The sequence below is a fragment of the Tribolium madens genome, unplaced genomic scaffold (genome assembly GCF_015345945.1).
Source record: "Tribolium madens isolate multiple individuals breed KSU strain unplaced genomic scaffold, Tmad_KSU_1.1 Scaffold_2;HRSCAF=44;Tcas5.2_LGX, whole genome shotgun sequence".
In the NCBI taxonomy this organism is placed as follows: domain Eukaryota; kingdom Metazoa; phylum Arthropoda; class Insecta; order Coleoptera; family Tenebrionidae; genus Tribolium; species Tribolium madens.
Window position 1 is genome coordinate 5,874,823 of NW_025400995.1, and position 27,491 is coordinate 5,902,313.

At 33.1% G+C, this 27,491-nt stretch overlaps 4 protein-coding genes across 6 annotated transcripts; 2 read left to right on the plus strand and 2 right to left on the minus strand.

Annotated features, from left to right (window-relative positions):
- The first annotated feature begins 570 nt into the window (after nt 1-570).
- On the plus strand, nt 571-3,155 carry LOC123006108 (secretory carrier-associated membrane protein 1). The gene is made up of 7 exons (XM_044400299.1): nt 571-770; nt 865-960; nt 1,012-1,137; nt 1,774-1,981; nt 2,032-2,278; nt 2,329-2,455; nt 2,504-3,155. Exons 1-7 carry the CDS (start codon nt 714-716, stop codon nt 2,663-2,665), a joined length of 1,023 nt encoding a protein of 340 aa, XP_044256234.1. The 5' UTR covers nt 571-713; the 3' UTR covers nt 2,666-3,155.
- Nucleotides 3,156-3,198: 43 nt separating this feature from the next.
- On the minus strand, nt 3,199-13,041 carry LOC123006107 (histone-lysine N-methyltransferase, H3 lysine-79 specific). Its single transcript, XM_044400298.1, has 9 exons — nt 12,788-13,041; nt 12,089-12,129; nt 11,901-12,039; nt 9,871-10,614; nt 9,611-9,808; nt 9,363-9,558; nt 7,645-9,312; nt 7,156-7,563; nt 3,199-5,441 (listed from the first exon to the last, which is right to left on the minus strand). The coding sequence occupies exons 1-9, from the start codon at nt 12,872-12,874 to the stop codon at nt 4,891-4,893; spliced, it is 4,032 nt and encodes a 1,343-aa protein (XP_044256233.1). The 5' UTR covers nt 12,875-13,041; the 3' UTR covers nt 3,199-4,890.
- A 1,424-nt stretch (nt 13,042-14,465) lies between these two features.
- LOC123006508 (protein adenylyltransferase Fic) lies at nt 14,466-16,163 on the plus strand. The gene is made up of 3 exons (XM_044401036.1): nt 14,466-15,103; nt 15,151-15,585; nt 15,681-16,163. Exons 1-3 carry the CDS (start codon nt 14,588-14,590, stop codon nt 16,098-16,100), a joined length of 1,371 nt encoding a protein of 456 aa, XP_044256971.1. The 5' UTR covers nt 14,466-14,587; the 3' UTR covers nt 16,101-16,163.
- A 26-nt stretch (nt 16,164-16,189) lies between these two features.
- On the minus strand, nt 16,190-27,144 carry LOC123006507 (kinesin-like protein Klp10A). Of its 3 annotated transcripts, XM_044401033.1 has the most exons (11): nt 26,942-27,144; nt 24,839-25,053; nt 22,611-22,742; nt 22,499-22,541; nt 18,911-19,053; nt 18,702-18,856; nt 18,383-18,649; nt 17,772-18,331; nt 17,403-17,719; nt 17,178-17,352; nt 16,190-17,119 (listed from the first exon to the last, which is right to left on the minus strand). In XM_044401033.1, exons 1-11 carry the CDS (start codon nt 26,997-26,999, stop codon nt 16,986-16,988), a joined length of 2,199 nt encoding a protein of 732 aa, XP_044256968.1. In that variant the 5' UTR covers nt 27,000-27,144; the 3' UTR covers nt 16,190-16,985. The 3 variants fall into 3 exon arrangements, with proteins under 3 accessions (XP_044256968.1, XP_044256969.1, XP_044256970.1); XM_044401034.1 differs by lacking the exon at nt 22,611-22,742; XM_044401035.1 differs by lacking the exons at nt 22,499-22,541; nt 22,611-22,742; nt 24,839-25,053; nt 26,942-27,144 and adding an exon at nt 19,101-19,196.
- Between the last annotated feature and the right edge of the window lie 347 nt (nt 27,145-27,491).

A 27,491-nucleotide genomic window follows, 5' to 3' on the forward strand; every position in this document is an offset into this window, starting at 1 on the left:
ATTTTAAAAGTTAGATAAATATGAGTAATTAAAACAATTAACATATATACAAAAATAATGAATATGTTTACTTAATACTTAAATTCAGTTTACTTTCAAATTTCTTAAAATAGAAAGCATACTTATTCATTAAATAAACATGTTTTTGTGTTACTCTATTTCTCTATTTCCACAATAGGTAATAAAAAAGCATTGTTTATTTGCGCTGAAAAATCAAATACCGATTTCAATTCCTATACTTTATTTATAAAATAAAATAAATCATCTACATTTTTTCTGTTTTAACAGGTATGATTTAAATTATTATTTTTTCTGATTGTAATTCATCCGATACGGAATACGTGAGTCAGTAAACACCTGATACACAATAGATAATGAAATTATAAAGCCGGCAAATTGACATTAATGTGACCCTAAAATTGCCCCCTTTCAATTTTACACATCTACGCCGCTGCAAATTACCCAGCGACACCTTTTACCATGCAATTAAACTACTCTGTCTATTTCAGTTTATCACATTAGGATGACTATTCAAACAAGGATAGACGATAAACGAAAGGCTTTGTTCTGCGCATGATCACAATCAAGTGTCAACATGGCTAAAAATTAAAATATGGTGTCCTGTCAAGAATGATAATGGATTTGTAGATAAGATTAGTATATCATTTTCAATATCCATTGTTTGCTAAACGAATAGAAATATTTTTGAAAAAATGTCCGGTTTTGACGATAATCCATTCGGCGAACCAACAATTGACAACCCTTTTGCGGTAAGTTACAACTGTCAACCACCATGACAATATTTTATTATTAATAATACATTTAAATTATAATAACGTATGTTACAATATTATTGCATTTTAGGATCCCTCGGTACAACAGGTTGCCAGGAATACCAATGCCCAAATCAATGTCAATGATTACAACCCTTTTGATAATCAACCCCAAAATGCAAGGCCTGTACGTCTTATTCTTGCATGAAAGTCTTGGTTTTTACAGCTTTTTTTTTAGATGGGGTACAATCAGCCCAACACGACACCGGCGATTATGCAGCCAACGCAAGAACCACCTGCCTATACCAAAAGTGGCCAACAGATACATGAACCAAAACCAGCACTCAACACCGAAGAGTTGCAAGTAAGTTAAAGATCGTTTTTATCTAAATACGTGGTTCGCAAACACGGTGTTAGCACAAAAGTCTGCGATAAAATGGACCTTAAAGAGCTTTTTTAATTCATTCTTCCGTTTTTATTTTAATTTTTAATAAAAATCGGAGATTTGTTGTGTGTTTTGTTATCTCTTGTATTGGATTTTGATGGAGTTTGTTTATATTATCTGTTTTGTTTAAATAAAAGTTAGACTCTTGACCCTAACAACGACAGAAGTGAAGTTTGTTGCTAATTAATGTTTGCTAGCACATATACCTTTATTGCAGTTTGACGTGTCAAATCTTGTTTTTGTAGTCATTACGTGAATGTGTTTATGAATTCCGAACAAAACCGATTTTAACGTTTTATTCTAGGTTTTGTTGATTTGTGAAAGGGGAAAATTTATTTTCAATTTAGTGCCTAAATGACAAAAATTTATTATTAGACTGAGCTATGATCTTTGTTATGTGTTGGTGACATTGTAGAGGTCAATTTTAATTTGAGAAGAATTACTACATGTCCTTAATTCAAACGTTTTCGAATATAGAAATTTTTAGCATGGACACAAAGTCGCTCCATGTGTTATTGCATTTAAACATTTTCTCAACACAAAACTGGATTTTAGAGACGTCAAGAAGAATTGGAAAGAAAAGAAGAAGAGTTAGCTCGACGAGAGGAAGAAATGCGTCAATCATCGTATAACGTGAGACGTAATAATTGGCCGCCTCTTCCTGAGCAGTGCTGCTTTCAACCTTGTTTCTATCAAGATATACAAGTTGATATACCTTTAGAATTCCAAAAAATAGTACGCCATTTGTACTACCTTTGGATATGTAAGTTGTTTTGAATAGGTTAGACAGTAATAAGAATTGGAAATTTGTAGTTCACGGAATAATAATGTTGGTAAACGTCCTAGGAGGAATACTATTGCTAGATTTTATGATAATCGGACTTGGAATTTTGTATACGGTGTTGTTTACACCCTTTTCTTACTTATGTTGGTTTCGGCCGGCATATAAAGCATTCCGTTCCGACTCGTCGTTCAATTTTATGGTGTTCTTTTTCATTTTCTTCTTTCAGTTTGTTGTTACACTTATTCAAGCAATCGGAATTCCAGGTTCCGGAACTATGTGAGTATTGCCGGAAAATTGCACGACATTTTGTAATGTATAATTTTTAGTGGGATCATTACTGCCATTAAAACATTCAATAACGAAGTCTGGAGCATAATCAAAGGAATTTTGGCGCTAATCATTGCAGCAGGGTTCGGTTGTGCAGCAGCTGCGGACTTGTTTTTGATTACAAAGGTATGTTAAAACAATAATTTGCTACAGAGAATTATATTATTATTTTAGATTCATCGCATGTACAGGAGTACTGGAGCTAGTTTAGCCAAAGCTCAACAAGAATTCACGACTGAGTTTCTTCGTAATCAGCATGTGCGAAGTGCCGCAAGTAACGTCGCCGCAGCAGCTGTGCAATCACAGTTTAGCCAAAACACAAATCCTAGATACTAAAAATTTAGTCCAACTGTTGTACTCTTCGATCTTTCTCAGTATTTAGTCTTTTTTTATTGAAATTAATTATGTTGATTAGCATTGTTATTCAAATTAAAACACTTGTGGACGTGAGTTAAACTAAAAAATCACATGTCTATGGTTTTGTTATATAAATATGTGTATATTTCTCTTATGAAAATGTATGTCTGGAGAACATCGACTCGGAATTTGTTAGGTTGTATTGTAAATATATATTTTTGCATTAGTTTCCTAAGGGTTTAAGAATCATTATTTAATAAACAGACAAAACACAGCTTGTACTTAATTATAGGCTTTGTTACAATTAATATCTTTTCATCACTGAATATTCTAGAGTAGTTAGTTGTCTGTGTTATTTATGTAATAATTATCCAGTACTTTGTATATTGATTTTATTAATATGTTCATTCGTTCCAGTTTTCTTATTGTTTCATAACATGTAAGATACACTAATATATTATAAAAAGTTTTTTTTTGAGTTTTAATAAGGAATAGGAGAGTAAGGAAGAAACTTACATAGAAGTGTTTATTAAATTAATGGCAGTTAAAAGGATACCATAATTACCAACTTATTGTTTACATGTAACATACATTCTATTCCTAGTCTTATTCACATTCATAGTAATCCTGAGAGCTATCCTTTCTATTTTCGACCATGAATTCTTTACTAAGAATAAAAAAAAAAGAAAAATTCAGTCACAAAACGTTGAATTAGACAAAACCTTTGGCTTCTTCATTATGGGTTTCATGAAATGACAAAACATTATACGAAAAAATTGATTAAAGGATATGACAGTAATAATATGGTGCACAGAAATAAAATTTAACAAACAAAACTTGAAAAAAACTTGTTAACATTAAAGTTTAGTACTAAAAAAATAAACTATAATATAATGCGAAAGACAACAAATGAAATAGATAAAGACAATAAGGCCATAAAAATAACAAAGTACTTTTGTACAAAATAGACAAAAATATCACTTGAAAAACTTTGATTCTATAAAAAAGGACCGAATATAACGTAAAAAAAACTGTATTTGCAAAATCGCGAGTTTGATTAAAACATCCAACATAATAAAAAAATGACTTAATTCGTGTTCTATATATACAAATATATTTAAAAAAATGTTTGCAATGCCAGTTTCTTAGTCTTTGTACAGTAAAAGTTGAAACCCTCAAAAAATACGATTGAAGACCGTGTGAATGATACGAAACGGTGCAATTGAGTCTTTTGAACTACTTTAAAATATTACAAGCATAACACTTTTAACAAGTACAAGTCAATTATTAGTTATAAATGACATATACTTTTTCATATAAATGTATGAATTAATGATGAAAATGGCAGTATTACACTTGTACGTAAAAATCGGTTTTGAAATATAAGAACATAGGCAATGATTTCCCCACGTGAATTACCTATGTTTGAATTAACTATACTTTTTACAATATATATCCCTAAATAGCTAGTACTATATCTAAAAACATATGTACAATGTACAAATAAATTATACTTAATAATTTTGAAAACAGTTTTATGAGATTTAATAGGCAGTGTTTGTCTTCAATACGTTAGTAAAAATTAATTAACTCTTACAAGCAAATTGAATAAATTATAGTTGAAACTCGATAAAATCCTTCCAATGTTTATGAACACAAAATTACAGTCTCCATTTATTTACGCTAAAACGTAAAATTTACAATTTATCTAGTTGACCGAAAATTCTCTAGTGTGACCATCCTGTCAACCACCTATTTAAAAAAGAACACCTACACCACATCTAGCACTTGATGCAAACGATGCAATTAAATCTGAAGTTATGGTCCTAAAACCAAAACTTCAAATTCGAAGATTTCGAATTATAACACCACAACGATTCGTAGGTACAAGTAACGACTTACATACACGTTTAAATATTAGTCTCTCGTGAACACATAACATGACGAATGTTGGATTTAAAAAGTAAGAAATGGAAGCCATAAATATTTAAACGTGAATGAAGTCACTGAAATAATTACCTAAGATGAAATACAGCATAAAGCTCAAACCGAGTCAATGTTTCAAATATAGGCAGAGATAAATAGTATAAATAAAATAAATACAGTGTATAAATTAACTAGACAAGTCCAACCGCTTCAATCATTTGCTGTGTGAAATCGCAAATAAAACAACAATGAAACAACTGCCTTATTTAGTGAATTTATCAATTTTTCCACGAACAATATCGATCGTGGTCTCGATTTTGCCAAGAATCATCCCTCCACTGTTCTCTGTAATAAAATTTCTTTTTATAGTGTTGATCCGGTTTAACTTTTTTATCTTCGCGTTGATATTTAAGTAAAGCCGGATTCAGACGTGGCTGACTTTTTTCATTTGGTGGTTCCGGGCTGTAATTTAAAGGGACGTTGATAAGCGAAGAAGGAGACGGCGTTCTAGGCGGTCCAGATTCATCGTTTCCAGCCTCCCCTATTGGAGGACTTTCTAAATAAATCTTGTTTGGCATTTTAAAAAGAGTCGGTTTTGAATTCGGATTTAACTTCAATGCTTGCTTTGCCGGAGTTACTGTTAAAGAAGATGGGGGTAAATCGCCATGACCTATTCCTGAATCTGGTGACGTATTACAACTGTCACTACCTTCCGTCGATCGCCTTCTTTTATCTAATTCGGTAGATGCAAACGCTACTAAACGATCGAAACCTGAACTAATACGATCCTGCCATTTTGATTCTTCGCCCTCTTCTTCGACATCTGCATCTAAACAAACAAGACATTTATTTTCTCAAAGTCTTAAAATTGCTTTTGGATACTTTAAGGGGGGGGTGTAGGCTATAAGCCTATAATAACACAAAAATAAACAAATTGAATCATTAAGTACCAACACTGTGAAATAATAAAATGAAATCAACGAATCAAGTGGGATCTGAATTAAAAATGAATCAAACTTATACCACCACCAAGAGTAATTATTAAGAGAGCTCAGCAAAATTAAAATAATAGCGCAAAGCTACTTACCACCAAACTTAATCAGCCATCTAAATCTAGTATGGTAGGGGTATTATGCATGCGCTATATTGTGCGCGTGTGATTGTGCATGCCTGAATGTGCTGCCTCCTAGTCAACGCAAACAAACTACAGTAAATATAAGAATTTCAACACCAAGTGCCATTATAACACGAAAAACTTTTCGTACCAAATTTAGTATGGCCGAAACTACAAGACAAAAGTTTTAATCGTGCAATAATGTTCATTTTTTTGCTTCACTAATTCACTAAACTAAACTTACTCCAACACCACAACAAGTATTTTATAAGTCCTAAAAATAAAAAGAATTTAAAAAAAAAAATAAGCTGAAAAAAACAAGCACAAAGCATCATTTTAAGCTACTCTCACACCGCAGTAAATACCCACAAGGTAGCAACGTAAAAAGTAATAATATTTCCGATTTGTACCACAATCACAACAATAAACATAGAGCTAAACATAATTCTGTACCATATTTACTTTTTGTTGAACCGCAACTTTCATTATCACCTAAAAGCACCAAATGCATGCGCATACGTCTGAGACCGTATGTGCTAAAGTCTCTTTGACGAGTGAGGAACTATTCGGCAATAAATCTAAGCGAAGATGGCCGTTACACGTCCGAGCAATGATTCTGAAAAAGAGAAAAATCAAAAGGGAAGTAAACACTTCTCAATTCCTTTATTGCCGAACTTTTCACCACGCGACAATGAGAGGTTTTCTCATAAACTTCAGTCCAATATAAACAAATTCAAACCCATTTCATTTAAATTTCGATTCGACACATCCTTAGTTTCAAAACAACATCAACAATAAAATTAATAAACGGTTATTCTGCTTTTAAATTTAAATGTTTTTATTAAAATTAGATGATTTTTTTATTATGAAATCAACATAGAAACATGTTTGTCTCTTAGTTTTGAGATATTCAATTCAGGTAACTATAAAAATCTGAAATATTTTCTTTTTTCGCTGTACTTTGGTACTGCTCCAACAAAAATAATTATATTACAATGAAAAAAAAGTAAGTGTCACAAAAATATAGGAAGTAAAATAAAACTTTTTTTAATGTAAAATCTGTTAGTAATACAAGTTATGGCAAAAGAAAAGCAATAAATTCTTAAAACTTAGTCAAATCAACCAAACGAAAGAGCAAAAAGAACGAAAAAAGCTTTTGCATTTTAGTGTTGGTAATTAAAGCTATCGTTCTGATAATACAAAATTTAAAAATATAATGACACGGTATATTGTTGAAGTGTTAGTAGTAACTTGATCAAAAGCAACAAATAAAAAACAACACCACTATTTCTAACAAAAGTTCAATCAAATTCTAAAAAACTACATAAAATAATTAAACCAAAACAGGATAATGAAAAATAAGCTACACTAATTGAATACCAAAGAATAACAAAACTAATAGCAATTATTATATTATGTTTCTTCTTACCTTCTTCGTTGCATTTTCTAACACGTGGTGGCTCTTGAACGTCATCCACTAAACTTCGTTTCAATGAATTACGAATCGGTCCTTGTATAATCGGCGACTCTCTTTTGTACTGACAATCACTGACGCTTTCGCTTTTGATGGTCGACCCGTTCTGATCTTGATATGACGGTATGGTTGGTAACATGTTTTGTTGTACGCAACTTCTTCGGTCATAAACATCCACTTCTTCTTTGATTTGAGGCCCACTCAAAACACGTGCTTGTAAACTCGCGGCCAAACCTTCAGCGACGAAATTGTTGCGAATTGGTGATTCGCCTTCGATCGGCGGTTTGACGTCAGTGAAGTAAGACTCATGATATGGTCGGATGTCGGCACGAGGAAGCGGGGTGTATGCTAATCCTTCCAAACCTGAAATTGTCCATATTTAATTAATTTGAAGTGTTTTTTGAATTTTTTCTATCAACTATGACTACATCTAAATGTGCTTACCCTCAGTGGATGACGGCCTCGATATCGGACTATAAACCTGCCTCATCGGTTCCGTTTTCTTCTGTATCTCATTATTAGTCACCTTGACTCTTTCCGGTCTTGGAGGAAGATTCACATTAACCACTGATCTCGATGTCAACGTCGTCGTACCTTGAATATCACTCATATCAACCGCTGCATTAATGATTGACTGATTCGATATCTCCAACGTCCTTTCGATTTCACCGGACATCAAATCCCCGATAGTTCTCGTCGCCACAATCCCGTCCGACGAATTAAAATTGTGATGTTGTGCTGCTAACTTCTCTTGTGACAAATGTCTTCTCAATGCCAATTTTGCTGGAGACACTTGAGTATAATCGGGCTGTTCCGCCGTTACCTGTCTTGAAACATGTGGTGACACTTTTGGAACTTCAGTTCTGTACGATTCCATCATGCCGGCTAAACCTTCCTGTTGGACGAAATTGCGATTATCGTCGTTTTGTTTAACGATAGTTTCACATCGGTTGTACTTCGCAAACTTGTGTTTATCTTCATTTTTAGCAAATTGATTTTGGAAATTGACATAATTTTGATGTTGCTGCTGATTGTAAGAAGACTGGGCACGGTTTCGGTTTTGTTGATCTTCGTTCAACGCTGATGTTATGATACTCTTCAGTCGATCTTCAAAATCGGCCAATCTGGGTGGTTCTTGGGCCCTAGAAGTATTGTTTTGCGTTGGTAATGAATAACTTGTCTTTTGCCGTTTTGATACTGGTAGTGGTGCCGGCATGTTATTGCGAACTAGATTAATTTTACGACAATTCGCTGACATTTTACTGGCTTCGATTTTGCGTCCCGTTTCTAATATTTTCTGTGCTAGAATTTCCGGATTTTGTTCTTCGATTTTGGCAATATCAGGTACGTCGGGCCAATCTTGTGACCTGGCTCTATACTCGCGAGACTTCCGCGATGATTTCGTACTGGTCTGTTGTTGACGAGAAGCTAGAGCCTGTGCTTGTTTTCTTTCCTCATTTGCTTTCTCTAGCGATAATAGTTCACCCTCTAGACGTGACACTTGATTGTGGAGTTTTTTCCGATGTGCTAAGGTCGACGATATTTCACGTAAAATATATTCTTGCGTCGCGATAGGTGATAATTCGTGACAAGCATCTCTTCCGTTGTATTTTTCAACAATTTCTTGTTGCCGTTGATTAACCAGATTATTTTGTTCTTGTTCCAAACTCGCGACTTGACCTTGTAATTTACTTGCTTTAGCTTGAAGTTCTTTATGCCGACAAACAATTTCCTTGGCTTTTGCTAATAAATCGACAGGTGATGTCGCATTTATTCCGAGTTCGCTCATACGGGCCTTCAAAAGTGCCACACTATCATCGATTAAAACCTTTATTTGTTTTTCCAATTGAGCAGCACGATTTTGCAGTTTTTTATTTCTTTCTTTTTCTTGTTTGATATGATTTTCGACGCTGGTTTTATAAGTCGGTTGTTTCATTTGATTTAACATTTGCATATATTGAGCTCTAAACATATCTAAAAGAATCTGGAGACCATAAGGTGTACTTGCTGGAGCTTGAGGTATATCTAATTCATTGTGAACAAGTTCAGTACTCAATGCTGTTAATTGTTGGTCGACGCAACCAGGTGCTGGTGGAAGCTTTTTACCTATTGCTATAAAATTTATTACTTTTGGATACATTTATAAAGGAGATAAAAAATACCTTGCGGAGATGTACTCAGCAATGTTTCGTTGTGTAGAAGATCCAAACCGTTGATTTTGATCGTCTTCTTTGGTTTACCTTTCTTCACTCTTCCTCTGCGAGATTTCGGACCTGTCTTTTGTTGTTTTTCACCGTTTGCTTGATTTTTACCCCGTTGTATTTTTCTTCGTAGTTTCTTCGGCTGACGCTTTCCATTCTTTTACAATAATGATTAGCAACTTTGGTTCCGATTATCAAAAAATACTTACCTTACTGTTACCCTCTTCTTCTGATTGACTACTTTTACCTTTAGTAGAACAATAATCAGACCAAGCTTTCCGTGTTGTAGGTCCGTAATTGCTATCTTGATCATCATAGTCGGAATCAGATGACGACCCCAGCTGCTTAGAAAGATCTCTCTTAGCTTTTTCACGAGCACTACGTGAATTGTCATTATCGTCACCGTTCTATTAACAAATGAGTCAGTAGCACTATTTATTCAACCAATAAAATAAAAATAAAAAATTACTTTGAGCTGTGGTTTCTTCATTCTTTGGAAATAACGCTCCAATTTCGTCCTATCAATCCTGTGCAAATAATACGAGACTGGTTTTCCCGTCCAAGAAACTGATCCTTTCATTGGTGTCATTTCGGAAACATGCATTATAGTCCCAATGTCGCTTAAATTTCGATCGGTGATTCTAAAATTCAGCGGACAAAAACTCTTCGACGACACGATCCTAGCTCCATCTTTCAAATCGGCAAATCTCTCTTTCAACTGATGATCAACAGCTGGCCCGAATGCAAAATTATTAACAAAAACAATCGTTGCTTGATTAATTTTCTCGCGATGTTCCTCCGTTAAAAAATCACTCCTTATTAATTTGTACTCTCCGTATCTCTTTCCGTACCAAGACATCCACGTACGGAAATACTTGTTCATAGCTTCAGCGTATCTGCTTGGAACTTCAGCTCGTTCTATACCGAAGCATATTTTGCAAGGCGTTGCTGCAGCCATTTGAAGAACTACTTGACCTACTCCTGAACCTAAGTCGATGAACACATCGTCGGATGTAACGTCGATTTGATCGATCATTTGGCAGACTAGATCGTAGGATGTTTCGCCGTAAACTTCGGGAGAGAAGGGTTCGTACTGGTTGAGTTTTTCAGGGTCGGTAACGGCGGCGTTGTACGTTTGCTGGAGGATGTGGCGAAGTAGTCCTCTGGACGGGTATTTGTTCAGCCTTTGGGCTATCAGCGATGTTCCTTTCTCCTAAAGGAAAATTCAATTTTTAAGTTTAAAACTGACAAAAGTCGAGTCATTTCAGTGAAATTCAATAAAGCTGTTGTTTTGTTGCCACCTAACAGTTTTTTCAGCTTCCATTGAAAATTCCATTTCAGAATTTCACAGAAACAACACCATATACTTACGGATTTTCTTCAGTTACACCGTTGTACAAACAATACAATATTACATTATCAAGTCAATGCTGAGTGTTTCAAACATTTTTGATCCAAGTTTAAATATTTTGAAAATTTATAAATCAAAAGAAATGTTCGATTAACACGACATAAATAGATTTCGACACGTATTACAACAACACGTCATTTGATAAGTACTAATTGAAATAATCATTATTTTGTTCTTTAAATAAAATTAGTTGACATTTATGTACAAAGTATCCTATTTCACGACCCATCTATCATTGTTTCTTAAACACTAATTACTTATTCATGAGCAGTCAAATATTAAACATAAATTTGTAAGCAAATTCTTCTAAGATAAATAAACTTTTCATCTTCTGGAATATTCAGTATATAAGAGTATATAATTTGTAGTTTTATTTGTTATTTGAAAACTTCTGAGATGCAACAAGTCATTATTTAATAGATTATAATGACTGCAAGTTGTGATTTTTTATGGTTGATGACATTGAAGGTCAATGTGAAATACATATGTCACGTTACAGTTTTGAGTTACAATTATTTGATAACTAATTGGAAGTCTATTATCACTCAATAAGGTGTACTTTTATTATCAAATAAGAGAAAGGTACATTTTTTACCTATCAAAAAAAAAACACTGATAAAAACACATTGGCACACATCACCCACATTATTGACCCTTATAGTCAATATAAATTATATATTTCTTTAAAATTTCCTCCTTAATCATTATTGACTTTTATGTGCAGTCGCAATCGATTGCCTATTCTCAGCAAGGTATTATATTTTTTTGTTTTGTTGATATGCAGGATGGTGCAATAGTAATGGTAAAAAATAACAAAATCGTCATAAATAGAAATGAAAAATAATGCTTAATAACTTTATCAGTAATAATGACAACAGTTTAAACATACGCAAGTTAACAGTTTTGGTTTTAGATAGGAATTTCTTATCGAACATTCGAATTTATTAATAATTTGTCATAAAAACAAACACAGTGGCATGCTTACGATTTCCCCTATCATTTTCGATAATGACTACTACTACTGGGAAAAATTGAAGTTGTAAGCGGGAAACAGCTACCAGGTCTACAGTTTTGAATGAAAAACTTACCAAAGCAACAACGCTGTCAATGGCCCGATTAAACCGATCGCAGAGGTTTTTCATACTCTCGTAATTTTTCGTATCATAATCACAGAGGATGTTGTTTTCCAACGGCAGTTTAAGCTCCGGCAGATCTTCACAGACCCATCTAAAAAATGTGTTAGTGTGGAAATACAACACAAATTAGAAACGTTTACCTGATGGTTTCGACGATTTCAAGGGCACCATCATGTTTGTCCTATAACAATATCAATTAAATGATTGTATTTTTTGACAATGTGTGTGTTGTGAAATCGAGAGAAGGTCACAATATTAGAAAAATCAGCGATTTGTTAGCTGACATTGAGATGTTAAAATTGACACTAGACCAAAACAAACGAGCACGTGTTTTGATTATCACTTGAATGGTTTTGATATTAGAAGTTTCTTTGTTTAAATTATTTGATAATTGAAACCATTTGTTTTCATACTGATTGAGATTTTTTGCGGGTACCTAAGTATGTAAACGAAAACTCCCACGAATTGCTTCCACGAGGTGATGTATTTTTAGTGTAGTTTTTTTAAATAAACTTATGTAAACAAGTTATTTTTGTTGAATCCCGCTAAGAATTCGAAAATACCATCGTGAGTTCCCCAATGACGTGAATTTCGTCAAAATGACCAGTCATTGGATTGTGGACTCTACCATGTGTAATAAATCCAAGAAATCGTAGAAAAACTATTACAAATAGTATCATTAATGACGAGAGTACCGTTTGATTATATCGCGGAGTGTCTCGGTACTGATAAATGATAAGGAGGAGCTTGTCTGGGATTGAATTTGGGTCGAATTTGTTGTTTTGTTGGTTGTCTTCGTGTGTTTTGAGAACAAATAAATGCACTAATTATTATCTTACGTTTCCTCGTCCTGAGGTTAACGGCCAAGTGTATAATACTGGTTCTGCCCCCGCCGGAGAATGCAGTTTCAATTCCAGCGCACACATGGGTCGATATCAACTAACACAACCCTTAACACTAAATATGAACACCATTTGAACTAACTAAACCACTTTATAAACACATTTTTTAACAATTAAATAGATTTCACACAGCAAAAACACGCCATCGCCAAACATACACGTTAAGCGCGCAAGTGCTATGACAGTACTACCAACCCAACATCATTCATTGATGACAGTTTTGATAGTTTACGGAATTTCGTTCGCTTCGAACTTCTACCTGCTCTATTATCGATATTGCTTTCCACACGTAGGCCTTGATGCATTTATAATGCAACTATGCACCTATGCATGCACATTGTTGCTTTTGTGACATCATTACTGCACTTACTCCATTGCAAAAGTCATACTCAAGGTTTTTTGTTTATTGCTAAATATTTCAATTTGGCAATACTGCAGGAGTCAATGAACGGGCTTGCATTTTTTTCTACCAAGTTATTGCTCTTTAAGCAGGCACACAAAAAATACACGAAACCTCTCCTATAATTAATATTTCAGACTATAATTGATCAGTCAATATGAGATTTAATTGTGCCAAAGACAACGACGAGAACTTTTTATTTGATTCTAGAACATTGTGCAGGTGTACAAGTATTCAGGAAATAAATAATAACATATGAAAATTTATACATATTATTTAGTCATGATCACGAAAAATGCTGTTAATCAATGGCAAACATTGCGAAACGAATTGATTTCAAATCGTATTGATCTGTTTGTCATTAGAATTAACACTTGCAGTTTGCTAAATTCTTTTATTGAATGTTAATGACGTCACATGTCACCTGTCACGAAGGTGCGTACACTCGCCATCTCAAGCACTGCTATTTTTGGCATCCAGAGGCGACTCGTATTTGAATTTGAATTTTTGCCAATTGACGCAAATTATTTTTAAATTCACAGTTTATAACTCTAAATTTAGCCCAACTTTAAAAAATCACTCAAGGCTGTTAAAGAAACATAGGAATGTAGATTTTGAAATTGGTTTGTTTTCCAAATAGAAAAAAAAAATAAGTTAATATGAATTGTATTATGTTTAAAAATGTTTCTAACAATCTTGCTTTTAAGCCTCTAGACCTATTAGATTAGGTTATTTCTTGCAAAATTTCTGTATGATATGAGCGACTCTATCAACCTAAAAGTGGGTCACATCTGTTAAGAAAAAAATGTATTAATCAATTCACGCGTCATTTTTTACATATAGTTTAGAAGATCGATGTTCACAAATGTTTTGTAAACTTTTAGTGTTATTTGATGATAAAGATGAATTTTTTTTTAATTGCTTATTGTTTAGTGACATATTAATATCAATATCAAATTTTAACAATTTTCAAAACCTATGGTATTAATAAACTTGTGATTTTATTTCCTAAAGAAAATCAAGATTTTTATTTTTGTTTTATTATTTTTATAAACTGTTATAACTCACTTAACACAAAAATATTGCCATTTATATCCAAATAGTTGATACGCCACTGCCTTTTTGAGTTTCTGAGGATTCAAATGGCTTTGTTATCCCCTCCAAAACCATTTGTCCGATTTTATCCGAGCACTGGCGACCATTTGACAGGTCAAAATGTGGGAGGACATAACCTTAAACTAATATTATTTGTTTTACGTGTAATTATTTTATCATTCTATGTTTTATAATGGAAGAAAATCTCGAACTGTTTCGTAAAATTTGGGAAGATACATAATATGAAGATTTATTGTAACATTGTAATTTTTATAATTTCGGTGTTAGTTTGTTTATTGTGTATTTTAATTTCTGTTATACAATATTACTATTTAAATTACAACTTCTATAAGAAACAAACCAGTTATGCACCAATTTTTGAGGATTTAATTGCGACAGACTCCAACAACAATTTTGCATTAAGTTATACGTTTAACGCTATTGAAGACCACTCAAACGACAACTTTATTTTAAGTAATTTAAACGCCCTTCTTGAATCCCATTATACGCCAACAACTGGTAGTAGTTATTTAGATGGGAGTAGAAATTTTAATGTGAAATCGTCGAATTCGGAAGTTTTGAATATACTACAGGCGGCTATAGGGTTCCAACTGGCCGGAAAAAATCACAAGGCTTTGAAACTATTAGAACATGCAACTGCGATCGCTCCGGATAATCCAGACGTCCTAAACTGGTATGGGGAATTCCTTGAACAAATTCGACACGATGTCGTGACCGCGGATGAGCTCTACTTCAAAGTAATGCATAAAAACTGCCATAGTTACTTAATAATTTGTTCCCACAGGCATTAACCCACTCTCCCACACATGCAGCCGCACTGACCAATCATAAAAGAACATCACCTGTTGTAGATAGACTGGACTTGGAGCTTTTCAAAAGTATAGATAAGAAAAAAGACTACTTAAAAAAACAGTTTGATAGTTACAATTTTGAAACATTAAAGAAACAAGCTTATTATTTACACATCTATCACACTGTGGGAATTGAGGGTAATACCATGACAGTTGAGCAATTGCGGACTTTACTAGAAACTGGTCAGGTGATCCAAGGGAAAAGTATAATTGAACATAATGAAGTACTCGGACTACAGTTGGCCCTCAAATACGTGAAAAGTTTGGCTAGGAAGGAGTATATCACTGTTGATGATATACTTCAAATGCATAAAAGAGTAATGGGACACGTTGATCCTCTAACATCTGGCATATTTCGTGATACAAAAGTGAGTTTTTTTAGTACCATAATGAAAAAACAAAAGTTAATTTAATTAAATGCATTAGTGTAATAACATTTTTGTAAGAACATAATTCTGTTTAGGTGTTCGTGGGCCGCCACATTCCCCCGCCGTCAGAAAAAGTCCCCGCTTTGATGGAAAGTTACGTGAATTGGTTGAATTCAGATGAAGCTCGAAACATGCATCCTGTCCGTTATGCCGCTTTAGCTCACTACAAACTAGTCGATATTCATCCATTTGTTGATGGTAATGGACGCACAAGTCGCTTAATAATGAATTTGATTTTACTCCGTGGTGGTTATCCGCCGATTATGATTTTAAAAGAGCAGAGGGATAGATACTACGATGCACTAAATGTAGCTAATGTTGGGGATGTTCGACCTTTTGTTCGATTTATAGCACATTGTACATTACAAATTCTAGATATGTATATTCATGGTACACAAATGTTAGTGCTGGATGGTGATAGCACAGAAGGGACTCCAACTCCATTTTTGACTTGACTGATGTTTTATTGTAAATTATATTGTATAGTTTAATTGTGAATAAAGCGGGTTTAATTATGATGTTTTGGCTACGATTGGAGGGAAAGTTTGCAATCAAACGATTTGTAATAATGCAGTAGTTTTATTACAGTAATTATAATGAATGTTCAAGCTTGTTATGTATTTTTATAAATTTTAAAGCAAACGCACTGCGATTTTTTTCAAACTTAATCTTCAATTTTATGAAATACAAATGAATTAATAACATTTACATTTGAAGGCTTCACAAACAAGTAAAAGAATTTTTAAAAGGTACAAAGTTAAAAGAAAAACATCTTAACCTTCAAATAACAATATACAATACACTCATAAAGGCCTCTTAAATTATGCACCTTAATGACTTTTTTTAACTTTACTAAAGCACTAAATGTAGTGAAACAAAGTGAAGTGATAGCCTGCATTTGTTGTAAAATGTATATAGCACAGCCTAATATTTAATATAAATTAATGATTGTAAATTAATGAAATGCGGGCTATGGACATTTAAGTCGAATTAGTTTAAATTATTAAAGCATAAGTTACGGCCACGTCCCACCTATTAAGAGGCCTACAAATAAATTAATTGCAAAAATAAAAAAAGGTAATAAATACAAAAATTAGTATCATAAAACGAGAAAACAACAACAGCTTAAGAGTAAAAAATCGTTTCCAAAGCGTGCAGTTCTTTTTTTTGTAAATTTAAATAGTTTAAACATGATAAATAAACAAAACTAGTCTTATACTATACCTATTATTTCTGATAAAGATTCTCAGCATTAATACTATGAATCTTACACTGGGAGGTCTCAATCAGAAATAATAGAGGGGGTTAAAGAGGAATTTCTATACAAGATTTAATTGTGATTACTTTCTCTTAGTTTTACGACTTAGTTGTTCTTCAGCTGACATTTTCGCTTTATAATCTGCTACTATCTCCTGTGACCTCACCAAGTAAGCCAAAGTGTTGTTTATTAGTTCTTCCCAATTCTTACAATATGCTGAAACAAACAAAACAAAATTATTAAATTTATTCAAACTCAAACAAGTTCAAGCTACCTTCTTGATCATAAGTAACTTCATCGGTCATTCTAAGCAGGCTTACGGCTTTTTCATACGTTGCTAATAAATCATCCGTTGTTTGTTTATGATTATCCAACATATTTTCTTCGGCAACTTCCAACTCCGATATGACTTGATGAAAATTCAACATTTCAGGTGTCATGTCGTTTTCCTACAACCCTCAAATATCGCACACGAGTTTTACACAATTAAATGACTTACATTCAATGACCGTAGCTGCATCAAATCGCCGTCTCCTTGCTGTTCATCTGAAAGCGTATTAGTTTGAAGATCGCCACCTCCGAGTTCTTTGACACGATCAGCGTATCGTAATGTGTTCAAAGTGTGTTCACATGAATTCACTCCAGGCGACACCATCGCTATCATGCAAGTACGTGAATTTGAACCGACGAATGAGTCTCGAAGCACTTGGGTCAGTTTACTAACTCTAAACGGTAAATGAGCACCCTTTCGACCTAAAGCTCTGATGCATTCCTTCAAGGCGAGGAGCGACTTATTAATTTCAGCACCTTCCATTCCTAATAAAAAATTATATTTTTAAACGCACTACATTGAATGTAGTATACATACTTGTTTGCCTGTTTGCCGACGACGTGTCTGCCCCCCTCTCATTCCCGGCCAAATCAATCAGTGAAAACTTCCCATGAATTTTATGCATGTTATTATTGGATCTCAAATAAATCTGAAAGACGGCATGAGATCGTGATGAATTCGAATTGGCGAAAGTTTGGCCTGATGTGCGCGCTTGGTTCCCCTTCTGTATCAACTTTAAAACTTCATCAACGGAACAAACGACCTTTTCAGTAAGTCCTACAACTTGGACTTGTTGTTTTCCGTCTTCAAGTATTCGTAATTTGGCTTTATTGTTCAATAGATCGAAAACTTTCCCTGAATAGATCTCAAAAAAGCTTGAGGAAACGACGAGATCCAAATGACGATATTTCGGCGAATTGGCAAGTCGAAAAACGTCAGCTGATGCCATTGCGTAAATGCCTTTGTGACAGTCTTGACTTTTTCCGTTAAAATCGCCGCCCATTGTGTGGGTCTTGCCCGAACCTGTTTGACCATACGCGAAACAAGTGGCAAAACCACCTTCAAAAATGGTTTTGATCAGTGGCTGAGCTGTATACCTAGAGAAATTGACACAATATCGACTGAATTATTTGATGACCACTTCTCACCTGTAAACCATTTCATTCGAGCATGTTTCATCAAACGCATAATCGAATCTAAACAATTGGTTTTCAAGATATTTTGTCAGATCCACTTTGTTTTTAGGTTCATGAACAATTAGTTGGTTTTTGCTTGGGATCGTGATGACATCAACCTCTTTCCGATTCACTTCTTTCTTGTTTAAAGGCCGCTTTCTGACACAAACTGTGATTAAATGATCTTCAATCGCATCGTTTTCGGTCAACGGTTTGATATCCAAACCGCGTCGATACTCTCTAAAGAAACAAACATTAAAAAACTTTGTTATTTTGATTTACTTTAAATTACGCTATCATATTTAACAACTCCCAATGGGGGTTCCCTGGGGCTAACTGGAGGAACGCTTCTTTTTCTGCTTTTTCTTCAGCTTGCCTTTGTCTTCTCTCCTCCCTATTCTTCTTCAATTTTTCTACTTCCTTAACAACATTACTACGACGTGCGTTCTAACAAATATTGAAAATAAAATATTGTACTAAAGAAAAAAATCTATAGTTTACCTGTACACTAGTAGTACGAGTGGTCGGGATATTAGTTTCTTTATTGAGCACAGATTCATTTGAAGAAGGCATGGTGTGTCCATTATTAGTTAATATCTGATTTTGAGTAATCCGGGTTGTTGGTTGCGCTGATCGCATAAACCCTGAAACATACATTTATTATATTTACCCAATTTTAAATGGAACACACCCTTCATAGAATGCTTTCGACCCAACGACATTTTCACTGATTCAAGACTATACCAAAAACTGTACAATACAGAAAAAGTGTCGATAAGGAATTGATTAGAATTCAAAAAAACAAAGAGGGGATTGAAATGACTTTCTTTATTTTAATTGTATGAATGTGTAATTTTCTAATAATTTATTAATGTAAATTAGGATTCGGTGTATGGGCACAACCTAGTTGCTAAAATTTGATTTTTTTTCTGCAGCCTTAATAATTGTCTGACTATAAAAACTCCAGAGAATAAGACAAATTTAATAGTAATTGACATTTTATTAACTGTTATTAAGAGTGCCAAGTTTTGTAGAAACGACAATAAAATTTAACAAAACAACTCTGTTTTAAGAAATTATTTATACATTATTTTTATAAACTTGGTTTAAAAATGTACACACGCAAATTGTGTAAAATGTTTCATGTTATGACAAATTCTTTATAGGTGTGTGTGTAATACTGTTGGTCAAATTATTTTTCTTCATCATTCCTGCGGTTAAACGATCGATTTCACCCCAAATTTGTAATAACACAGTTGAGTTATACCTAAGTATAAGGTTATAAGTTATCTCCTTAATTGTTTTTTTTTTCACAAATAATTATTTATTATAGGTACTATTAATGAAAATGACAAAATCGTTAAAAAGTAAAATCTCAAAACATTTTAGCATAACTTATCACTTGTGCAGCAGTATAACAATGTAAACAAATCAATCGATACACAAGTCGCAAATAATTCTAAAGCTTATTAAACATAAACTCCTTGTTAAAAAAATTCTCGAAATCATAAATGTCTAAATCATGAATGGATAATTTGTCGAGAAAATAAAATATCTCATTAGCCGAAATCTATTTTTATTTTTTACCTGATAATTTGAAATATTGATTAATATAGTAATAGTTGGTTACTTAGAAGTATCACTGCCACTATCAAGGTTTATTTTTATAGTATTTTGTGTTCTGTATGGATTAATAACAATTTCGAAAAAAAACAATAATCATTAAATATTAACAATCATGGTCATGGAAATCTAAAGAGTTGTATGGAAAAACTCCGTTAGTGGTTTAACCGTTATATTTATTCGATAAAATTATTGAATTTTTCAATAACTTCCGTCAACATGTCAGATGTCATGTTCTGGGTTCTAAGGTTATCATTTTAATTAACAATGCACTCAAAATTATTTTTTAACTAATAAATACTTTGCTGAAAGATTAATTTATATACTTTTTACAATCAGATACAATTGTTTGGTGCATGCCGAGAAAGTAACTCGGTAAACCTCGGTACGTTTAAATTCGAGATGCGAGAAACAGTGGCGTAGCCTTAAACAAATTTTTGTTTTAAACAAATTTCAGATTTTCATTTTGAAAAAGTAGAGCATTCTTAATTGCAATCAATTTTAATTCGCGATTAATTTGATGTTTAAAAGAGTAAAGTAACTGATAACTTAATTCGGATTTGTTTAATCATGAATTAAATTTCATTTCGCTTTTTCTAAATCAACTAATGGCATATTAAAATTTCATTGTCACCTTTAAACAAAAGAGAATTTTCGGCAAAAGTTCATGTTTGGGCGCATCAAGACGCTATCCCGCAGTCAATCAGATGCTAAGCATCTTAACGCCATATCACGTAAATCTGAGGGTTGTTTAATTGTAAAGGGCACAAAAAATGGTGAACGTGGAACTGTGTGATATTCGAATTATTTTTTGACGTTGTGAATTGCAGGATTACCCAGTCCCAAACAAATATCTTTTACGACACTGTTGCGAAATGGGTTTTTGTGAATCCCGTCGTTTTTGAGGGAATTATTACAATAACGAACCAGTCTTAGCCAAGCAATTGTAATAATTGTCCGAATAAAGTACTTATTTCGTGGTTCAGTGCGAAATTGTGTAGAAATGGGGGCTGTATTACCAGCGCGTGCGTGTTGGGTATTTTCGAGTGTCTAATAGACATTTGGTAGTGCGCAGTTTTTAAAAATTCGAGTTATTAGTACCAATGAGGGAATTGGAAAAAGCAATCGTGCTACAAGAATCCGGATTAACGGGTTAGTCAACAATACCTTTGAATTTTTTTTATGAAAAAAACATATAACTTTTTTGTTTATATTTTCCACCGATTTAATTATACATTAAACTGATTTTATTCACAATCACTAATGTAATATGCCGATTACTAACCTTTTGAAGGTTGGGAAACATGTCATTATTTCTCATGAAGAGTAATAAATGTTACTCCTCTTGGGTGGTAATATGCAGGATTGCCAACGTTAAAATTACGAAAATACCTGAAATTTTTTCTTTTAAATTGTCAAGTTACGCATAATATTTCACTAAATTAGTATAAATTGCTTTTGTAGCAGTTTCTCTTAATTCTGGGGGAGTACATTGCTCCATTTCGATGACTTTAAATCAAATTTACACATTATTTCAATATTTTCTTTGACATTTCTGAAATGTCAAAAATCAAACGTCATTTGGATGGCCTACCACGTTTGGAGCTTAACTTTGTTAGAATTTTATTTTACTCAAATTTTTGACTTAAAATAATGCGATTGTGAATAAAATAGCATACAAACCTCGGTGGTAATGACATTACCCCTTGTGCTTTATCCGATCTCGAGGCTAGCGCCTCTCGATCGTATACATAAGCACTCGGGGTAATGCCATATTTACCACCTCGCTTGTAATGTACTATTATGTTTCTTTATTTTCAATATGTCCGTTTAAGAAGCAGAGGCGAATTGCCACACAGAAGAAGATGCCATATAAGGTCAGTGCGTTTTAATTTTTTATTTCATTGTTTATCGCAAAGTGAAGTGTGTAAATTTGTGATTTTTGAATGCAACAGTAAGTATTTAGTAAATTATGAATAGAAATTAGTTGTGTTTTAGATAAAATGTATTATTTCTCAAAATTTTTTTCAAGATATTTAGAAGACGAGACTGCTATCAAACAATTTAAAAGTAGATCTTGAAGTCTTGTTAGGAAATGTCTCAATGCTAACAAAATTCATTTCAATAACATAAATAATAACTTAATAATAATTCATTGAATTGTGAGCAGGAAAATCTGTAGTAACGCTAGATTGGAGAATTTAAGGATTAAGATCCGACCGCCGGAGCGAACTAGTATATATGCGCCCAATTTTTCTTACATTATTCAAATTACGTATTTTAATTTTTTCTAAAATAAAAAAATAATAAGAAAATGATTATTTACTTAAATCACAATGAATTAAAAAGAAGACCGTGGTAATTCATGATGAGAAATTTTCGTATTTCGTTTAATGTAAATATAATTTATCACAGATAAAATTTTCCCTACTTCTCTGTAAATATTACTTAAAATGACAAACTTACCATTATTATGTTTGACGCTAGCTACTGCCTGCCTTGTCGGATTCTGTAACACACAAAATACAAAAATTAAAACCACACTCGAGGATTTTTTAAAATGTATTAAATCCAATACCGATAGCGTTGCAGTTTCCGACGAGAATTGATTACTATTAAAATCGTCGTCACTTTCGTCCAATTTATGGCTAAAACGTCCCGATTGTGCCATAGCGGCACTAGTTTCTTCTTCAGAAGAACCGGACGAATCCTTTTATAATTAGCAGCATTAAGGAGAGAGATTTCGATTAGTTTATCGCAACACGGACACGAATAAACTTGGCAAAAATCGCTATTTAAAGTGTTAAATTGCTTGTGTTGGCACTGAATAACTGACATATTGTAAAACGATCAATCAATAATACTTTCAAAAGTACAATTAACCCTTTCAAGTCCAGTGCCTGGTACCACACACACACACACATGCATAACAACTATCCTGTTTCATATTACAATTAAAACCTAATTCTAGGTACCACTGAAAGTAGTTTAACACACGCCATCTATTTTATTGCGAATTAACTAAAAATTCCTAAAACCCACTCTAAACATTTGTCAATAATTGGAACTCAAAAAGTATAACCTGTTTGTAACAAAATTAACTTGAGCCAACAATAATTGTTTTTGTTGATTACATTTTTGGTCGAAGTGAAAAAATAAAACCCTTATTACGTTTTTACTTAGTTCCATATTTGATTTCTAACCACTATTGCTTGTGTTAAATAATTTTGTAGTAAATTTAGAATTTGGGAGAGCTCTTAAAGAATTTTTTATTGTTAAAAAAAAAACAAATTCTACAGAACAAATATAAATATTTTGCTGGGTTTTCAAATTAATGTACATGAAAAAAAAAACAAACGTGGTTGATAAAAAATAGTTAATCGTCATTTGATTTGCGTTGAAAGTGAAAATCAGGCTGAAGACATTTTTTTATCAAATTTGTTTTCTTATTATTCAATTTCAGGTACTGTAATTATTGCAAATGATACCAAAAAAAATTGGACTGTAGGTAGAGGTCACCGTTCCCACGCACAAGTATATTTTTGATGATTCCTATGATTGCAAAAGCAGACAAAATATCGGCGAAAGTTGTCTAATAGATTTAATTTCGGCAAATGTGCAATTTAACAAAAAGTCTTATTTTAATGGGGCTTACAATAGTAGATTACATAGGTGGAAGATGCTTCATTACCAAGCGAAATTTGATTAATAAGTCGAGATACGATGAAGCAACGAGCACCAAAGCGTTTTATACTTACTACTTTATTCACAATCATCCTCCTTAAAGAACATACATAAAGCCAATAAAGAATTTATCAAATTTTGAAACCGAACGTTGTTATTAAGTAGGCAATAAATAAAATATTCTTTGGTCAAAGAACATAATTATGTCAAAGTAACGTCGTGTCGCTTGTGTTTTTCCTTGTAGGAAAATGTCCGATATTAAAAGTGATACAATAAAATATGAAATGTATTTCTCCTGAACTCAGGGAAGTTGCTGAACGAGCAACAAAAAATTTAAAAAGTCGGTTGAGAAATGTCTACTTTCCAACCCGAAAGCTGATAAGGAAGTGATCACTTCCCAACCTGAAATAAAATGAAGTTGAAATGTCATACTTTCCAAATTTTCACATGCAAAGTAATTTGATTATTACTTTATAATTGTGAACAAAAGTAAAAATTAATCTGAACTGGAGCAGTGTGACGAAAATTAGAAAAAAAACTAATTATGAAATTAACAGATGTTTAGTTGATTCACCCTGTAGGGTGTGAAATAAATATTGCCGTGTTTGTACAAATATTGAATATTTATTGCACTTTGTTTTTATTAGTGTGTAATAAGTGTTACACCTACGACAATTAAGAGGAAAATTGTCGTATGTCATGAATTGCTAGTAACTAACAATAAAGTATAAGATTATCGAGTTTTTTTAATTAGAGCATTACAAGAGAAACCCATGATGAATAACGTCAATTGGTGAGAGGGGTCAATTACCTGCTTGAGACAAACTCATTGTAAAATAACAATACCATTAATACCAACAGGACCAACAAATTACTCTAATTGATTCACCTCAAAGCTTCATTTTAATGGACTAATTATAAAAGTGCAGGTGATTGAACCTTTTAAAAACGCGAAAAAATTACATAAAAGTCAACCACGTGACGTTATTTGTATAGGCGGAATTACTTTTGTATAGAAGATCAATGTAAACAAAATGAAAAATGTTACATAATTTTGTAACTTAAACGATTACTCATCGAAAAAAAAACCTTGACCATCCTATCAAAAAATGTGTCCCTTACTCTTTGCAATTTGTTGCCAGAGGTTTGGATTTGTGGTATAGTAGGTTCTTGGATGTATCGTTCACCGGGCTTTAAAATTATAATGTCTGGATTTAAAGATGTTATGGCTGTCATGTCAACTTCCTTTCCTTTAGTCTCGCCCTGTTCGAACCATTCCACCGTTGCGCTACGCAAGTCAAAATTGACCGCGGCGACAATCGCAGAATGTACTCGTCCTGAAAAGAAAAACAAAAACAAATTATTTTATCCTTTATTTATTATTAATGACATAAAGATTAACTTTCTATACAATGGTGAGTGTTGCCAGAAACGGAGAGCATAGTTGACTAACAAAATATAATCTTTTTTGGTAAAAAAAAATGAGTTCAATATTTTTGTCATTATTAAAAATTTAGAAGCTCAAGAAGCTCAATAAATGTTAACAAATCTTGTTTTTGATAATTTTATTCGACTATGGAAAAGAGATGACTAGTCGTTATGCAAACAACTTTATCGCCTACTTTCAATATTTTTTTTTATATATTTAAGTACAAATGGTTACTCAGGAGTATTTATTACGAACTATCTTATTCGAAAGTATTAACAATAACAAACTTGAAACAATTTTTACCCTAGAGGAAACTTCTAAATAAAATAATTTCTCTAAATTGACGTTTTACTATTTATTTCTAGATTTGGTAGAAGTTCTAAAATTACAAATGTAATGTTATCGCCCTTTGATAATTAGTAACAAAGTTAGTAAATAATGACTCATTCATATGAAGTCAGTGAGAACAACAGCAGGAATATTTCTTAACAAAACCACAATTTTGGTAAATAATTCGGAAATGTCGAATGTCAATTCGTAGGTCACTGGATTGTCTTTTGATAGTAGTAGAAATAGCCCTGTGAGCATTCCAGGTAGATCAACCTTGTCTCAACTGTACAAACCATATAAGGTACCATCGTATTCACGTTTGCGTCACCCTGTCCTCGATGGTTCCGTCATGTGGTACCCGAAAAATGGGTTTCTTTCGAAAAATTTTGCAAAATGGATTATGTAAATTGCGCGTAAATTGGTTCGTTGTCTGGTTTGTCGCTTATCAAATCGATGAATTGTCACCGACATACATGCAACTTTTTACCTTGTCTTTGAGTTTAACTGAATTTGACTTAATTAGATGTTTGAATCGCCTAATTGGAACATGGATCGGTTTATTACAAAGTGCGATTTTAATTGACAACGGTGTTATTATCAATATTTATTTTCTTAGCACAGCACAGGTGTGACTCATGCCGAGACAAGTTCAATATTATTATTTTAAGCGGTTCGGATTATTACCATTTGCGGCGTGTTCTGACTTCTCCACCACTGGCTTTCGCCAACCTTTTATCAGATGGTGGTCTAATTAAACGGTTTTATTTGGACATGGATCGCTTTTGATAATTGATTCATTAAAGCGACTCTACTATAACTTGAATACCTTGGATAACAATCTGATCTTTAGTGAATCACTAAACCCACATAAACATTAAACACATGGGACTTTTTTAAACCGAAATCGATAAATGCGGAGCAGTTATTGCATGTGAATTTTATACTTGTGTTGTCGGCGTTGAATGTTCTATAATGTGTATTGTCTATTTTAATTGTGTGAGAAAAAAAGGAGAATGTAACGAATTCATGAATAAAAACCGTCTAGAACGAGCAATCCCAAAAATAGTCGAGAAAAAAAGCAACATTTCGATAATACTTTCTAACTGCATTGTACTTAACCGGCTGCTCAAGTAATTGAACTGTTGTAGACATACCTAAGACAATTCCAAATTTGTTGACAGTTGGGAGGACAGGCTCTGTTTTTTCGTAATTCAGTGTCCTTTCAATATCTAGCGAAATCTTTATGTTGAAACTAGTCAAAGACACCTTTTTACGCTACTGTCGATATGAAAAAGACACAAAAAACGATAATGGCCCTCAAGTGTTAATTGTTCACTTGGTGTGTTTCCGTCTAATTAAATTTTAAGTAGCAGCATCGATCCTCGGCTTTATATGGCTGAATTATCGGGACAAGACCTTTCCCAATAAATTTAATTCGGTTAAATTTAACGAATATGAAGACTTACCATCGGTTCGTTTTATGTTAATACTAGTCCCGACTTGGAGGATGTCCTGTTGATCCATTACTAAAGGGAGGGTGTGCACGACTCAATTATAATTAATTCACTCATACGGTACAATAAGTAAAATATAAATAATACGTATAACTACACAATTGAATTAATCGTTAACTTCCCAGCGGCGACTGACACCATAGAACACAGATCAAACACTTATAAGAAGTTAAATATTCCTAACTTACTGTTGGCAACAGATGATACAAACGCTCGCTATTGGTCGGATGCGACGCGCTGTTTTCAAAATAAACCGTTACAAGGGAAAAGTAAACATTTTTTCAATATTTTGTAAATATTAGAGCGCAAAAACTGCGCATACAAAAGTACATTTACAACACTATTGTGACCGTTTGAGGATCTGGCCTCGTCATTAGAAAAATTTTGATGTGATCATCTACAGTCGTCAACTTTCAATACGTCCATTTCCTGGTGTAATTTCGACGATAATCTGTCAGTGTGAGCCGTTTTTAAACAAGCAAAATTGCATTTTATTTAATAA

Excerpts from the sequence above, each read along its gene's own strand:
- LOC123006108 (XM_044400299.1), top strand. The coding sequence starts at position 714 with ATGTCCGGTTTTGACGATAATCCATTCGGCGAACCAACAATTGACAAC. Across the intron at positions 1,138-1,773 it reads TCAACACCGAAGAGTTGCAA|AGACGTCAAGAAGAATTGGA; the intron begins GTAAGTTAAAGA and ends ACTGGATTTTAG. Across the intron at positions 1,982-2,031 it reads TTTGTACTACCTTTGGATAT|TTCACGGAATAATAATGTTG; the intron begins GTAAGTTGTTTT and ends GGAAATTTGTAG.
- LOC123006107 (XM_044400298.1), bottom strand. The coding sequence starts at position 12,874 with ATGTGTGCGCTGGAATTGAAACTGCATTCTCCGGCGGGGGCAGAACCA. Across the intron at positions 12,130-12,787 it reads TAACCTCAGGACGAGGAAAC|GACAAACATGATGGTGCCCT; the intron begins GTAAGATAATAA and ends ATATTGTTATAG. Across the intron at positions 9,313-9,362 it reads GCTGAGTACATCTCCGCAAG|CAATAGGTAAAAAGCTTCCA; the intron begins GTATTTTTTATC and ends TAAATTTTATAG.
- LOC123006508 (XM_044401036.1), top strand. The coding sequence starts at position 14,588 with ATGAAGATTTATTGTAACATTGTAATTTTTATAATTTCGGTGTTAGTT. Across the intron at positions 15,104-15,150 it reads CGGATGAGCTCTACTTCAAA|GCATTAACCCACTCTCCCAC; the intron begins GTAATGCATAAA and ends TTGTTCCCACAG. Across the intron at positions 15,586-15,680 it reads GCATATTTCGTGATACAAAA|GTGTTCGTGGGCCGCCACAT; the intron begins GTGAGTTTTTTT and ends AATTCTGTTTAG.
- LOC123006507 (XM_044401033.1), bottom strand. The coding sequence starts at position 26,999 with ATGGATCAACAGGACATCCTCCAAGTCGGGACTAGTATTAACATAAAA. Across the intron at positions 22,542-22,610 it reads CGGAAACTGCAACGCTATCG|AATCCGACAAGGCAGGCAGT; the intron begins GTATTGGATTTA and ends TGTGTGTTACAG. Across the intron at positions 17,353-17,402 it reads TGCAGCTACGGTCATTGAAT|GAAAACGACATGACACCTGA; the intron begins GTAAGTCATTTA and ends TGAGGGTTGTAG.